Below are 17,222 nucleotides of genomic sequence, written 5' to 3'. Positions count from 1 at the left end.
TAACCAAGAAGGAAAACTTCTCTCAACAAGTCTAACTTTAGTCATTTTGTGTTTTGGGTCATTTTGTCTCTTTGTAGTCATTTTGTCTTCTTTAGGTCATTTTCTGCCTCAGTGTAGTCATTTTATGTCTTTTTTATTTTTATTTATATTTTTCTTAGTAATTTTGAGCCTCATCGTGGTTATTTTTTCTTCTCTAGGTCACTTTATGTTTCACTGTAGTCATTTTGATTATCTGAAGTCATTTTGTGTCTTTTATTCGTAATGTTCTGTCTCATTATTGTGATGTCCCTGTTACTCTTGTTTTGTTTAGTTTGTTTGGTGAGTCTTTTGTTTCCTTATGGTTTGAGTTAACACCTAAACACTTCATGCACCCAACACCCACACCTCACCACTGATGACTGACCTACATCTTGGTTTGCTTTTGTTGGGTTATCTTTAATAAATTCATTGTTAATTAAAATGGTTATTGTGTGTTCATTTTTCTTTGTTATGCTCTTGAATGAGCTGGGCATAACATTACAGTTATTTTTTGGTCTTTCTTTAATTGTCATCATTTTGTGTGTCTTTGAAGTCATTTAGTGATTCTGTGTCTCATCTTGTGTCATTTGGTTGTTTTTGTCTCTTTGTTGTCATTTTTGTAACAACTTAGTATGAAACTGGGACTCAGATGCAGAGAGAATAGAATATAGAATATAGAATAGAATATTCCTTTATTGATCCCCCATTGGGGGAAATTTCAAATGTTACAGCAGCATGAAAAAGAAAAGTGAAATGTAACAAAGAAAATAACAATAACACAATTATACAATAACAAATAACAATAAATAAGTAATAAAATAAGTATGTACATAGAGGAAAAGGTATGTACACATAATAATAAGTAAGTAATAGAATAAGTATGTACACAAAAGATGGATTTGAGAATAGAATTTACAAAAATTTGTTGTGCAAATTATTCAGCCAGTGATGCTGATGTTATAGAGTCTTATTGCAGATGGGATGAATGACCTGCGGTAGCGCTCCTTCTTGCAGGGTGGATGTCGCAGTCTGCTGCTGAAGGAGCTGCTTAAAGCCCCCACAGTCTCATGCAGTGGGTGAGAGGGGTTGTCCATGATGGATGTGAGCTTTGCTAACATCCTCCTCTCACCCACCTCCTCAATGGAGTCCAGGGAGCAGTCCAGGACAGAACCGGCCCTCCTGACCAGTCTGTTCAGTCTCTTTCTGTCCCGATCTGTGCTCCCTGCTCCCCAGCAGACCGCTGCATAGAAAAGAGCAGATGCTACCACAGTGTCATAGAATGTCCGGAGCAGAGTCTTGCACACTCCAAAGGACCTCAGTCTTCTCAGCAGGTGGAGACGACTCTGGCCCTTCTTGTACAGGACATCTGTGTTATTAGACAAGTCCAGTTTATTGTTAAGGTGAACACCCAGAAGCACCAAACACCAACAGTTTATCTGATCCAAAATCTTATTTGGGTGATCAGGGGCCATACACATGTCAACAAAGGCTGAACAATCCATTGAGGGAAATCAAACTAGAAACAGCAACAGTGACATCTGGCAACTGATTGGAAGAAACACTGAGCTTTAAACACACAAGGGCCAACTACTGACTCACACAGGTGAGTGAAACTAGACACAGGTGAAACACATGAGGTCATCAAAAAGGCGGGAAAACTCAGGAGGTAAAAAGTACTAACATTACCAACATTAACACTCAAGTTACTCACTCCTGCTCAGCAGGTCTGTCCAGTGAATGAATAAATGAATCAGCTGTGTGATGGCAGAGCTGCACCACTAGAGGGCAGAGTGACATAACAACAGGAGACACATCAAACTGAGGGCCCCATGGAGGGCCCACCTTAGTTCACCTCCAGGAAAGGGTTTTGCATTCCTGATATTTGATGCCATTATTCAACGTTTTAACATTTCAATGCCTGAATAAATCCAATCCACTGGATTTTTTCTTCTTTTTTTCCCCCTAAAGTTATTTGTTCATTTATTTATTCTATCTTGACAGGATGGAAAAGCTTCTGAAACTAAGCAAATTTACTTAAGTACTGTACTGTACTGTACTGTATTATCCTTTCATACCTCTTTATGCTTTTACTCCACTACATTTCAGAGGGAAATACTGTACTTTTTACTTTACTGCATTTATCTGACAGCTTTAGTTTTTTTGTTGAATTACCAAACAGTTTATACAGTTTAATGCTACTATAACAAGATGATTGACAGAAAATTCATCTCCAACTTATTGATAAATATTGTGTGTGTTTTTGTTTTTATTTTTAGTTAATTAGATTTTTCTGCATTGTGCACATTTACTTTTAATACTGTAAGTACTCTTTCCTGATTATACTTACTTACTTTTCCTTGAGTACCATTTTCAATGCAGGACTTTGACTTCTTGTGAAAGAGTATTTTCACAGAATCAGAATCAGAATCAGAATCAGAAAAAGATTTATTGCCAGGTATAGTTAACACAATACGAGGAATTTGTTCTGGTGGGTTGGTGCAACATAAATATAGAAAAAAAACCCCAGATAAAATAGAAGATACAAATATGAAATATAAAAACAGTGTGGTTTTAGTACTTTTACTTCAGTAAAGAAACTGTATACTTCTTCCACCCCCGCTGACCTGTTAGCAAATATCTGTCAAATATGCCAGGAAAATGTCAGTCAATGAATTCAGCACCGCTCAGCCGCATTTTTCACACTTATATTAGACACCACTGACTACAGTAATATGAACTATTATGTGCAAAGAGGAATGACAACAGTTATTGTGGTGTGTGTGTGTGTGTGTGTCATGGTACCTCATTACAAAGCTCTTCTGGGAGAAGATTCTCATAACTGTATTCAGTTGTGGTGACTTATGAAAAGATTCTAATAATCCTCCCTTGTGACTAGTTTTATGATCAAACAGTGAAATGTTGTAACAATGTTCTCCCTGAGCAACGACTCACTATCGAGTCAGTTTAAGATGTGTAAGTTGTCCGTCAGCGGCCTGCTGGAACATCTGACTCCCTCTCATGTTTGGACAAATGAGTTGAAAGTTTTAACAAGCCGAGCCCTCACAGCTCAAACTGATTGTTCATTGGGAGCAGGAGGTACAGCTGCAGCCATGCTCTCATACACACAGATATCATGTCAACGTGTCACCTCATCACAGCATGCTGGGATATTTTCTAAATAGGCTTCATCTCTCTGTCAAGTATGATTTTCTTACATCTCTGTTTCTCCTCACTGTTGTGATTGCTCTGCTCACACTTCTGTCTGTAGCTCTGTCTGTGTGATCACTGCTGCCATACCTCAACACAAAAACTGCAATCTAGCTATTTTGCTTCTTGATATCAGAATGATAAATCAGCTGCATCATATTGGCTCATAACAAACTCAGGAGGTTACCCTGCTGCACTTAAAGAAAGTCACATGTGGTGGAGTTGTTTTATACTTTCAAACAATATCATGATGCAGTTGCCTTGGAAACATAAATACCACTAAGTCTAGTCTAGTCTGAATTCATGATTGAATCTCGAAATTAACGATGCTTTACGATATTCAGGTTTTTCAGCTTAAATTTTGCCTTTTGAATGTCCCCAATCCAATCTGAGCACACTTTGAACAGAGTTGAATTTTTAGGTCTGAAAATGACTGACGAAATTTGAGGTTCTTCAGTACAGGTGTTTTCGATTTGATTTATTTTATTCATTTGTTTTTTTTTTTAAAATATTTGACACTAGCTGTTAATGGTCAGCAGCTGAACCCACAGATAACCAGGTCACCCCTGTGCCAGTTTTGTATGAAACACACTGAAAAACAACACAAACTGATCTTCTGGAGATTCAGAGAAAGGTAGAAACTTAAATCTCCAGTGTGCAGGATTTAGGGGCATCCATCAGTGATGCTGCAGAACTACGGCTGGCAGCACAAAACCACAAATGGCCCTGTCTAAAACCAGTGTTTGATTTGTCCGTTCAGGGCTACTGTAGAAACTGCTGTATATGGCAAACTCTGCGGAAGACCCACACTTGATATAAATATAAATGGCTCATTTGAAGGTAACAAAAACACAATGCTTATTATTTTCAGATGACTATACTGTGGACTTACAAAAATATTATATTACATTATATATTACATTTCTGCTAATACATCCCCCCAAATCCTACACACTAGACTTTTAAAACACATTGATCCAGAGAGATGATTTTTCAAACAAAATATTTCCATATTAATTCAGTGGTATTCAAATTTTACTGTTAACGGCACCATGTGGAGTTTTCTTGGACACAAACACATTTATGTTAAATTAAGTGTTGCTACCAGGGTGTATTCTTAAAGCCAACATGTTGTATAACTGCTTTTAAGAAGTGTGATGTAGTAGGAGGATGCAGGGCTGCAGAGTGACAGTGTTACAGTAAATGATGGACAGGACAGATGATAAGGTTAACCACAGATGTGTCTGTCAGGACACTGTGACTGTGACTCTGAGGAACTCATCATTTATCTCATAAACTACACGAGCACACGCCTCAAAACTCAGGACACAAATATGACTCTGAGAGGAGGAGTGATTTGAGGAGTGTTTTTTTTTTTTTTACTGAACCTCTTTTATTGAACCAAATTTCTCTTTCTGCTTTTAACCCCTTGAAAGTTGGAGTGACAACCTTTTTCTTTGCTGCTTTCAGGTGCCCTCACAAAGATTTAAATCTTTGAACCCTGAACAAAGGCTGTGATTTCTCTCAAAAACATGGGAAAAAGGCAATGTGCAACTTGGTTGGAAATGTATGTGTATGTATATATATGTACATACACACACACACACACACACACACACACATACATACATAAATATTGTTTAAATAAAAAAATAATAAAAAAAAAAATAAATAAAAAAAATGTACATCATAATTTTAAAGCATTTTCCCCAAGATACTTTCCTGTTGTTATTTATTTAATTTAATGTAATTTAATTATTTATTAAATTATTGTTAAAATAATTTTTGGATTATTTTTTTTACTGCACTTTATGCCGTAGTATATATTTTTGAAATTAGCTTGCCATCACTTTTACGCTGTCATATTATCTCCTGTATGTTAATGTTTGCATTCCCTTTAATACTGTGAAACTTTAACACTTTATGGTGGAGGCTTTAACAGACCCACTGGGTTTTCTGTTTCTCTCACTAAATATTATGTTTTCTTTGTCATTTTGTGTATTTTAAATTGTTCAAAAAAAGAAGAAGAAAGAAATAGGTGTCCCAAGCTTTAGTGGATGTTCCTGTGTATGAAATAAAAGAGTGTGTTGGCTCTGCTCCAAACTACAATATATGACCTCGCTGAGCTGTTTGTTTCAAAGGCTCTTTATCCAGGAACTCACTGCCAGTTGGCACAGTGACCACAGAGGAACAAGAAAGCTGTTTTCAGCGTAGAGAGCGGAAATGGCTTAACTCCCACTAATAGATTATGGCTTTAGATCAACAAAGATGCTGTCAGTGGGATATTTGATGGACTTTCATACTGAATAGGATTTCCCCGAACAGCGGGACATTCTGGAGCAGTCGAGGAGGATTGGAAGTAGCAGAGAAATTATGAAATGACAAGACTGGCAACGCAGATGCTGAGTCCTTACTACACTACTACTACTTCTACTGCTACACTTACACACACACACACACACACACACACACACACACACACACACACACACACACACACACACACAGCAGGAAAAAAGAAAACACAAATGTCTCCAGTAATATTTGAAGTGAGTTTTAATAATCACAAATAGAGTGGTTCTAAAATGAACAAAAACAACCCCAGCAGCCCCCAAATGGACATTCTACTGTTTGTGAGTTTGGTTTAGAAAATCACGTTTTCTTCCATGTTGCACCTCGTCAGCATCTAACAGTGTTACAGCGCTGGATTTGTGGAGCGCTGCCAGCCCACAGCAGAGAAAGAGGTGAGCTGGCTTCACTTTTTCCCAAACACAGAACACACACTGTTAACTCTCACTGTCATGTGAACATAATCTCTGTCACCGCTGCATTACACTGTAACATATGTTGATTTAACTTCAAATAATCTTAAAAATTGAATGCTTTGAAAAAGTAAAGTGAATATATATTAATTTTTAATATATGCTTACATTACATTTAATTAAGTTTACTTGAAATTTAGCTGTATTTACTTATTATTGTGAAGTTGTTGCAGCTTAAAAATGACAGGTGAAATGACGTTGTCATTTCTAAGTGTTAGCAACTTCAGTAAACTACATTTGTCTGACTTAACTTGATCATCACAAAGAGGATTTAGCCAATAATGAAGTTAGAAGATCTGCAAGTTCTGTTTTGTTAACATGTTGAAGAAAATGCAACTATGACTGACTAGTTTGTAACCAGCAGAATACAGATATATAGCACAGTAAACTTGGTTTACTGAAGTAGCTCAAACTTAGAAAGATTGATTTAATTGAACTTTTCAAGACTTTTTCAGTTGCAAAAACTTCACAAAATTAAGCAAATATAAGTAATTTTTAAGCTTTAAACTTAAAGTAAACATATATTAAAATTCATAGCTATTTTTCCTTTCATTTTCCAAGGCAATCGTTTTTTTTCAATTTTTATTAAAAGCAAGATCAAATTCAGATTTGACAGTGCACAAGCATCCAGCAGACTTCAGACAGACTGTTGAGGACCGTCTGTGGACTAAATGTAGCTCCTGTTTGTTGTTGAGTCTGACACTTTGCATGAACTCTGCTTTATAAAACGCTCACATGGCCTGTATCATTCTATAGAGCTCCATTCCAGCTGCATGGCACCTTCATGAATACTGAGTCCACTCCTGGTTTGAACATTGTGTTCATAGCTGACAGCAGTGGAGCAGTGGTGGGTTTCAGAATCTAATTCCCCCGGCTGTCGGGGTTCTAAATGAAAAACATAGCTCAGTGCGTCTTTTGAATTGTGTTATAAAGCAGAGCTCAGACTGTATATAAACCTCCCTGCATTGGGGATCCGTCTTTTTCTTTTGCCTAATAGTGCTATGTGTCTTTACCAAAAATAATTCCCACTATATTTAGGCACTAATATATTTCTATTTCTACTTCAACATGTCTACACCTTCAAATCTATGAAAAAAGCTATTTACACATTTGCAGATACGTATGTAAAGAAGGGAACTGGTGATTTGCGGTGACATCATTCCTCTCAAACGCCGTGTTTGTGGTGAAATGAAAGCAAAACATGAGGCCTCTGACAGTATCAGAGCAATGCACAACTGGAGAGAGCACGGCCGCACAGGAACTGGACTGCTGCAAAGGCTCAAGGCACTTAAGAGGAATGAAATTTGTACAAATGAGGAGGGGAACTGTACGCATCTGTGACTTGTACCTCACCGGATCATGTTACCTGGAACAGGATGAACTTGATTGGGTTAATAGCACACTGAATGTTTCCTCTTTGTTCGTTAACCCTTTCAAACCCAAGAAAACTGGGTTTCTTCCTAAACCATGTTTAAGAAAAATGACAAATAAATCTACCTTGTACCTTGTGCTGGCTTGATTTCTTTCAAAAACATGGGAGGATGGCAATAAGTGACTTAAGAAGAAATGACCCAGAAATGAGGAAGAAATTAGTAAAAAGTACAAGAAAATTGCCTGAAAATAAGCACACAAAACAAACAAACAAACAAAGCTAGAAAAAGAAAAAGAGAGACAAAAAGGCTTAAAAATAATATATATATAATAAAAATTATGATGATTCTGTAAAAATAATTTTAATGAAGCTCTGGACATTGTTCCTAAACTTTTTCAAATCAAAAGTAATATTCTAAATCTACTAATTGCTTATAATATACAAAACATTTCTTGCCAAGTTGCTCATTGCCTTTTTGCCATGTTTTTGAGAGAAATCAAAGAGAGGGTGCTAAGTTTAAACACTTGTGAAAGGCGTCTGTACGCAGCACAAGAAAAGTGATGTCGATCCAGATTTCAAAGGGTTAAAGCAACCTGGAGAAAGACTAAGCAGTGTTTCTTCTTCTCTGTGCAAATGTTGGGCAGATCGTCTCTACCATGACTGATACTTGGTTAACATTTTACCACACTTTGCAATTCCAAAACATTCATAACAGCTGAACAAGCGCTTCATCTGAGCTGCATGGAAGTTCTGATCCACATCAGGTGTGTGATTGTTTGATCTGGTCGGAGCTCAGAAAGATGACGAGAAGGAGCCAAAACTAACAGAACAGTGAAACAGTGAGCTGTTGGCTGTGAGAACTGACACAGAGCCTGAACCTGAACCTGCCATGCTGCTGCTCAGAAGCTCTCGTTCACCATGTGTTATGTATGAGCTGATAAAATGTTACCTTTTCTCAGTCTTACAAATGGAAAGAGTTTCATATTGCCTCAAATAGGACATCTTTACATTTTTTCACCACTTAACATAATCTTGAGAGAAAGAGAGAGAAAATACAAATATCTATATACAATCAGTACACCTGTTAACCCTCCAGACCCCGGCTGTTCATCAACGTCACACTGCAGCGTCGGCTCAGCTCCGTCTGCCTTCAGCTTGGCTGAGAGGAGTGACAACAATATGAGCTTCACTCAAACCAAACATGATCTCTCTTCCAGCTAAAACACTTAGTCACATCTAAAGGTTAGAAATGTTAAATGAGCTCTACTCTCTAATGAGCACAAATATTAGCAAAAATAGTTTGCAAACAGATTGGATATCAGCAAATGTCAACCTGGAGTCATATCAAAGAATAATTAGTGCATTTAAAGGGATAGTTTTTTTTAAGTGGAGTTGTATTGTGTTCTTCTCTACAGGCAGGGTATTACACACAGTAACCAAGTAACCAAGTACAGTCTGACACAGACGCTGAGCAATATTCTGCTGTGGAGGGATCACAGACATGTGTTTTAGCCACTTAAAAAAAACCCCACATAAATTTTTTATATCAGTTTAAATGTATACTATATTGAGAGGATTTCATGGCTTCACCTTTCTGTCAGACAGCCTATTCTGACGGGGAAGCCATTTACAGCCTCAATTCCCATCTATGCTTTCATCAAAGCCGCCAGACTCCATTGAGAAAAACATTTTAACTCACTGAACACACTGCTGCATTGATCAGTTAATTCGTTTTTGTTATTGTGTGACTTTGGTGAATCTGAACTAACCCTTTTTAACGCCGAAGTCACATTATAATACGAACTAACCAACCAACCAATCAAGGCAGCAGTAGAGCAGCAGCTCCTGTGTTCAGTGATGTCAAATCACTGTTTTTCTCAGTGGAGTCTGGCTTTCAAGAGAGCGATATAACAGCAGAAATCACAGTCTGACATTAAGGTAAAGCAGTAAAAGTACTCTCAATATGGCATATACTTAAACTGATTTGGATGAATTTTTTAAGAAGCTAAAATACATTTTATTGCTGACCCCTCCACAGCAGTATATTGCTTAGCTTCCGTGTCAGACTTCAGGCTGCTTCTCCAAATTAGGAGTGTGCCAGCTGACAGCTACTGTATGTAATATACTGACTATTGATGAGTACCTCATACAAACGCACCTAAAAAATAGAATTATCTCTTTAATGTGCTTAACCTGACTAATAGGCAGTGTAGAGTTTGGGCATTTCACTGATGTTGCTGATACCTTTCGTAATTGTAAGTCAGGGTTAAAATAACAAAGTCCTGAGCTGTCACTCACAGTGACAGAGTCTTTGTTCTCTGGATCAGCTCATCCAATTTGTTTCTATTAACTACTCAAACTGAGGCATTCACACAGTCAGATGTCAAAGTACCATGCTGAGTATTACAACCTTCCATGTGAAGTTTCCTCTAGTTCTGTCTGGGTCTGGAAGGTTAACTTACAAACCCTGTATTATTATTAATATTAATATTATCATTGTTATAGTGTAATACTGAACGTACATCTGACAGCAACACTCTATCCCGGACAGTAAATTCAATATATACAAGATGAACAGCAAGCATAGAAGGACACTTAAAATCAAGAGAATGCAGCACTGATTGTGTGCAGTGTTTCACAGCATTTGACTGGCACTCTTCAAAGCCTCGTACTAAGACTATCTACAAACATCAACATGGAAGTCTCTCACAAACAGAAACGTGGGCGCCCCCAGCGGAAAAAATTAAATATGTAAGACCGCTGATCAAGAAGCACGTCTTGATATGCTGATACAAGTCGTTTTTCATTTCTTTCTTCCGATTGCAAGGTGTAAATGCTTACAGCTCGATGCAAAGTGGTTAAAGTGTTACATCTTTTTATCCACAACCAAATAAAAAACAACACATGTTAGTATTTTACAAATATTTAAAAAAGTAAACCTTTATCTATAGGCATTTTAAAATATATTCCATCAAAAATAGTCTGACAAATTTCAACAGTAGAAAAGAAATGTTATACAAATGACAAAAGGTTTGAAGCAACAGTAGAAAGGTGTCATGATAGACTGACTGTGGAGGACAGAGACGCCTCCTTTTCTACCTGGCAGAAGAAAGAAAGGTTTCATTTTCTCACCTCGGTTGGTGTTTCAAACCATGCAATAACTGTAAAGAACAACTCCATAATTTAGCAAAAGAATTCAGTTGTGGGTGATAGAAGGATGAATGTCAGTCCCTACATGTGTTTGACATGTTGTTGTCCTGTAAAATCTTGTCACCTTTGGCAAACTTGAGTAGTTGGATTTCAGTCATGCTGAGAGCTCCAAGCATGAACTGTGGCAGCTCCGTGGTCAGACAGCGTGGAGGCCGTCCCACATGTCACGTCTTTCACTCAGCACAGTGCTCCTCATCGTCCGCTTGCTCCTCAGATCACAAATGACGACTTGTGTCGGAAATCCCCCTGCAGACGACACACAGGAGTAAGCTTTAACAATTCATATTACACAAGCGTTTCAACAGTGATACAGATATTATACTTTTACTTTTGTCCCACATTTAAATAAATATATAAAGGGCTGCCCCCTGAAAGTCGGACATTCAAATCATCAGTGGGAGACCTCAGGTTACTGAGCTACTGCAGCTTCATGTCAAGCAGTTTATTTTTCTTCTGCGGAGTAAGCGCTCACCACTCTCATGCTGCTCTTTGGTACAGGCAGATGCAGACACCCTGCAGCAGCAGAGGAGAGACTTTGCACCATAAGGCTCTGAGAAAACGTTATCATCTGCCTTCTGCTGAGAAGTGGTGAATTTACAGCTCACAGCAACTTATTATGATACAGTCTCTGGCTTCACACCAAGGTTCCAAGAATCCTGAACAGAACCACTTCAAGAACCAGAACTAATTTGGTATAGATATGGTATATGAAAAAAAAAAGAATCTGCAAAAATTTTTCTTGAAGAGCCAAATCTGATTTGACTGCCATTATTCTGAGCCGTAAAGCCTTAAATATATATTCTGATTGTATTTTGGGAGAGACTGTACTGCTGTGTGAAATGTGAATTTGTGATGGCTTGACTTTTCTTTATTTCACATACAGCACAGTAGGTGATGAGCAATAGTCTAAACCTCAGTGTAGTTTTACACTAAAACTGTGTGTATGCACAAAGACAGATCGAAGAATATCTTCATTAGGCTGATAAATCATCAGCAGTTAAAAGGTTGTTACATTCATATTAAACATCAAGAGAAATATTCAATGACAGGCTTTCCAGAGGGCTTTGCATAAAAGGAAACAAGGAACATAAACACAAGGAAATAAAATGATGCGTCCAATAAAATAATGCTGAAATTGTCCGTCTGTGTGTTCGCACAGACAAGGGCAGGTTAAATTAAAGGACTTTCAATTACTTTTTCAAGCACTCATTTTGATTTTTAAGGCTGAAACTGTTTTCTCTACAAACTTCTGTTCCAACAGAATTGTGTGCATTCATTAGGGAGCAAACACATGCTACCAGGCCTAAAAGTAAGGTTTTTATTTTTTTTCAAATTAACTGGTTATTTTTATGAAGTTAAGGCATTTGACTGGCAAAGGAAAACAAAGCAGGAAATATACAGAGCGCAGAGCAGGACGCATCTCGTACCTCACATATGGCATTGAAAAAATAATTGCAAGAACAGCCATTCTCTGCTTTCTGATTTAAAACATTTTTCAAATATGTTTCAAAAGAATTAATCATTCTGCTCTCCTACTTTTTAAAGGACATTTTTCAAGGACCAAGTCAAAAAATGTTTGATTTTCAAGGTATTTCAGTGCTTTTGAGTGCCAAATTCAAGTACTTCCAGAAACTAAAGCACCTTGAACCAACCTTAGAGTTAATAAATGCTCCTTTGACTGACATGCTACAAACTGCTGTGTAGGCTGTAAAAATAAATAAATAAATCAAATGTAACATATTAAAAAAAATCTGTGACTCTGGCTAACAACCTTATCATTCTAATTCTGTCTCCCCACCTTATATTACAGTTTTTAGACTGATTTAACATCAAACAATAAGAGAAGTGTCCTTCACCAGTTTTAAACTGAATTACATTCTCTTCTACACACCTCGTCCTCCGTCCTGACGTAGTCCACTCCGTCTCCTTTAGCTGGGACTTTGTAACTAGAAGACACAGAGCACACGATGGTTGTTTGAATGACATGTTGCTGGTTGGACAGGAATGAGAGTATTTGCCGATCATATGAAATGGAGGACGTCTGATGTCTTACTTGTTCCCCGTCTGTTTTTGGCTGGAGAAGTAGCCTCTCTTGTATGCACAGCAGATCCCCGCTGTTATACATAAGAGCACCACGACCACCACCAGCACTCCCAGTATAATCCCCACAACGTCAATGTCATCTGTGGAGTTCAAGTGAGAATAGAAAATTTAAGCGTTGATTTTTGGTTAATCTTCAAATTAAGTAAGTATACATAACTAAATACCTCTATGCACGGAGAGACAGAGAGATAGTAATCGTGATGATCAAATTTAAGCTCCAGTGTGTCGGATTTAGAGGGACATACTGGCAGAAATGGAATATGATATAAAAGTCTGTTTTCTTTAGTTTAAAATCAGCTGAAGATAAGAATCATTGTGTTTTTATTACCTTAGAATGAGCTGTTTACAGATTACAGAGTCTACAGAGATCGCCATGTTTCACCACCATGTCTCCACCATAGCCCAAAATGGACAAACCACTGTCTCTACATAAGGACATTCATGTTTGTTTTTGCGTTGGCCACTGTAGTTTGCAGCGTAGAATAATCCGCTGATTTTCTAACCTAAAAAACTGCTTTCAGTATTTTTATTGGTTTAAATCACCAGAACGGTCCGTTTTGGAGAAGAAGAGACCTCTGTGGATAATTCAGCTTCTGGTAAAAACAGATTAAACATCTGGATCAGACAGGTGTTGAGCTAGGAGCCCGTCTGTGATATGCTGAACAGTTATGGAGAAACACTGCTTGGTATAACATGAAGCTGCATTATTCAGTGTTTTTATGAGTTTCAGGTATTAGGCTGGTTTGTTTTAGAGAGGAGACCTTTGTAGATAGTTAGGCTCCCCTTAAAAACCTCCTAAACAATCAACACTGAAGGAATTCTAACCAGGAGAAGTTTTAGCTGGTAGCAGTCTGTAATAATCACTGCTTGATGCCACACTAGAGACTGTTTGGTGCATTTCATTCTTCATTTTTTGATAATTTTGGCTGTGTTCATGCATATAGCATTCATTGGCAAGATTGTGTATTTCTGTTTAACCTGGAGTTTTCCGTGGAACCTGGATACACCGTGGAAACTAAATTGTTACATTTATACTGTTAAGTGCGAAAAAAATGCACCATTGAAACCCATTCAAACTGAAATTTTTGATCCCATAGCCATCAAAGCATACAAACATGCACTGTATTATTTCTGGGTGTCATTTTGGAGTTTTGCCTTGGAATTTGTCCTTTTTACTATTTTCCACATGATGATCATTTTTAACATATTTGCCATATGATGAAAATTTATGCTATTTCCACTAGGTGCACTGTCACAATCAATGGTGCTGCTAATCATTTCCTAAACATTTCCCAGGCTGTCATCAGCAAATAAAAATACTTTGCATGTAGTATATTTAAAGAAAAAAAAATCCTTTGAAAAAATGGTGGCATCATGACAAAAACCTGGCTTTTAAAGTGTTAAAATTCTGAAAATTAATGAATATTTGATATTTTTTATAGCCTGATTATAAAAAGTACATTTTATGTGCAGAGCAGTGAACAAAAAATAATAATGTACAAAAATCAATGTTGCTGCTGATCATTGACATGTCAAAGCAGAAAATCATATGTATGATATTCTTAAAGCTTGATTTCTAAAAGCGCATTTTCTGCGCAGAGCAATCTGAGTGAGTGTAATATTAAAGCGTGCCCTAAGGGTCAAATGACAAAACATCAACGTGTCTCTGAGGCCTCATATTGTGTGACACACTTACAGACTTCCATCTTCTGGGGTGGACACTCAGAGTATCCTGCATCGTTCTTTGCTCGGCAGTAGTAATCGCCCGCATCTTCTTTTCTGACTGCGATGAACTTCTGCATCCGAGAAATCACACACATAAATCTGATTAATATAAAGCCGTCACTCTCACCATGTCCGTGTCTGTTCAGTCAGAGCTTGTTTATAGAGGCTTTTAGAACATAGTGGATTGTGATCAATATAAGGATGATACAGAATTTGATCAACTTCTGTCTGTTTCTGATAAAATTATAAACAATGAACCAGCTCAGTGATCAGAGTTCTTTATTTATATCAGATCAAATCCTCTGGGATTCAGTGAAGGAGGAGGTGTTCACATGCAGCTTCACTTTACACGCTTTATAAAATGAACCCCTTTGTACTGCTGTCAGCGAAGGCAATGTATAATAAAAGCTCATGGTGCTGCATTACATTAGCCTTTGAGAAACAGATAAAACTGGGCAGTCTGCTGCTCTGTGTAATGACAGCCAAACTCATGTTTGATCAGAAATGCTTTGTATTATATATTTCCTTTTTCTTTTTTTCCCCTCTTCTATTTTGTGATCATGCACAGTTATGTGAATGTTTAGTTGTTTTTTTCAAGATTTTTTTTTTAGGGCTTTTTGGTTATTGTTTAGCTTTTTTATTGTAATCTTTATCTTATTTCATTATTTTAAAACAAATTTTTCAAGCTCAAGCAAAAAAATGTAATTATTATTTTAGCAAAATAATACTATGTAGAAAAATGCAAACCATAAAGTCGTGGTCTCTTACAGTAAAAATGTCAATTAAATAATAAACAAGAAATTTTCTGTTTTCTTCAAGGTTCCAAAAAATAAGAACGCTTTCCTGGAAAAAGAATGTAATCTAATCTAATGCAAAAATAATAATAGATTTCTAAATTGGTTGGTGAGGAATACTTCTTCATATGGGAGTAGCAGAGGAGCGATAAGCGTGGTCTAAAAATAACAGTCAAAATGAGATAAGTTAATTACAAGAAACATCCTTCAAATCTTACTGATTCATAGCTGGGACTGTAAACTTCAACTGTCTGTAGGAACACTTGCAAAAGAGTTTCACCAGAGACAAACAGCAGCGTGCTTTGGTGCGTCACATCTTGGAGGCCAGCGTGAAGGTTGACAGCAGTGTTGGAGGCAAGCCGGCAAGCGGATCGAGCCGTGCTGGGAAGCAGGCGAGAATTGAGGAATGTGCAAACGAGGACAGTGGATTCCCCTCGTGGCTTAAGCCCTCTCGCACCATCAACTGTCTCCCCAAAATATCTGCCCCCACCCCTGGGCATCAGGCCACCGTCCCTGCTGCCCCGCCCTTGCCACTCATGCGTGTCCTTGTCCAAACATATGCATGCACGCACATGCGCTCGCGCGCGCGCGCACACACACACACACACACACACACACACACACACACACACACACACACACACACACACACACACACACACACACACACACACACAGACTCACCAGTGTCCCTGTCTCTGCGTTAAGCGTGTATGAGGAGTTGAAGAACTTGAGGCTGGTCTTTGGGTCATCAGGAATCTCCTCCCTGTTCTTGAACCATTGGTACTGAGACTTGGGAAAGCCCTCCTCCTCCACACAGCTCAGCTCAGCTGACTTCCCAAAAGGCACTGATTTTGGGACACTGCATTTTGGCACCACTGGCTTTACTGTAGTGAGAGAAAACATGATCATCATCACTATACGCAGTCTTCATGGGAAGCTTGACACCTCACATGTGTTATGATGTCAGGGCTCCTACACCTTAAGTTAGATTGACGACCTTTTTAAAGCCACTTGGAATTGAATTTAAGACCTTTTTTTACAATAACCCAAATTAAAGAAAAAAATTTAATTTGGTATAGAGACAACTTTTTTTTTTTTTACTTCAGCATAAAATATGACTGTTCTGGTCAAGTTAAAAAGTTAGATGGTCTACCTAAAATTACCTACCTAGTCTACCTAAAATTTTAAAACTTTCGAGAGTGGAACACGTGGAAAACAATGACCATATATTATCATATAAGTATGGATATCTTGAATGTTGTAAATGTGTATTATGTGTGTAGTGTTGGTTCCTCTATTCTGATCTGCGTGCCATTAAAATTGGTAAATTATATATATAAAAAAAGATACTACCAATTGTTTTGAGATTTTCTGATGTAACATCAGAAAAAAAACTGATTCTTAAAGGCCACATGTTTTAGCCTTTTTAAGACTTTTGAGAGATTGATTTAAGACATTTTAATGTCAATAAAGGCCTTATTTATAGATTGATGAATGTAATACCTTTTAAGACTTTATAAACCCTGTGAACCCTGCTTGTGTCAGCATCACAGCGATAAACAAATGGACACATTCTTTCATGATGCTGCTTGGTCTATGATTGACTCTGATGCTTTAAAAAAAAACAGTGTCACCCTGACCACTTATGGTTCACTGGACTGAAAGCATTGACAGGAGCGGACGGGTACATGATTTTCGTCCCGTGCCAAAAAACGCCACCAAAACACGCAGCGCTTGCTTTCTTTAGCACTGCGATTCCAAGCAGATGCAGTTTCAGAGGTTTCCTCTTATAGCCCAGAACACGCCTTTGCAGCTGGGCAGGTCTGGTCATAACACATCCTCGTATGTATGCCAAAGGGTTGGTGCGACCTACAACACGGTTTCATCTTACAGCATCTAAAGTGTGAATCACTAAGCCCAATGTCTCTCTTGAAGGCCACGATAATGGCTGGTTTTCAGCTTTTAGAA

At 37.8% G+C, this 17,222-nt stretch overlaps 1 protein-coding gene across 1 annotated transcript in view; it reads right to left on the bottom strand.

Moving 5' to 3' along the window:
* Positions 1–5,763: 5,763 nt before the first annotated feature.
* jam3b (junctional adhesion molecule 3b) overlaps positions 5,764–17,222 on the bottom strand; it is a 50,176-nt gene continuing 38,717 nt past the window's right edge. Inside the window, exons 5-9 of the mRNA XM_042499969.2 lie at positions 15,936–16,138; positions 14,429–14,528; positions 12,683–12,812; positions 12,521–12,575; positions 5,764–10,875 (exon numbers count right to left, since the gene is read on the bottom strand). Of these exons, the coding sequence (XP_042355903.1) occupies positions 10,840–10,875; positions 12,521–12,575; positions 12,683–12,812; positions 14,429–14,528; positions 15,936–16,138 (524 nt within the window). The 3' untranslated portion in view covers positions 5,764–10,839. The remainder of the gene's footprint in view (positions 10,876–12,520; positions 12,576–12,682; positions 12,813–14,428; positions 14,529–15,935; positions 16,139–17,222) is intronic.

Source organism: Plectropomus leopardus, chromosome 15, assembly GCF_026936395.1.
Source record: "Plectropomus leopardus strain MGB_pleo_1.0 chromosome 15, ASM2693639v1, whole genome shotgun sequence".
Taxonomy (NCBI): domain Eukaryota; kingdom Metazoa; phylum Chordata; class Actinopteri; order Perciformes; family Serranidae; genus Plectropomus; species Plectropomus leopardus.
The sequence above is the reverse complement of the archived record's forward strand: the minus strand, read 5'-3'. Positions and strand labels throughout refer to the sequence as shown.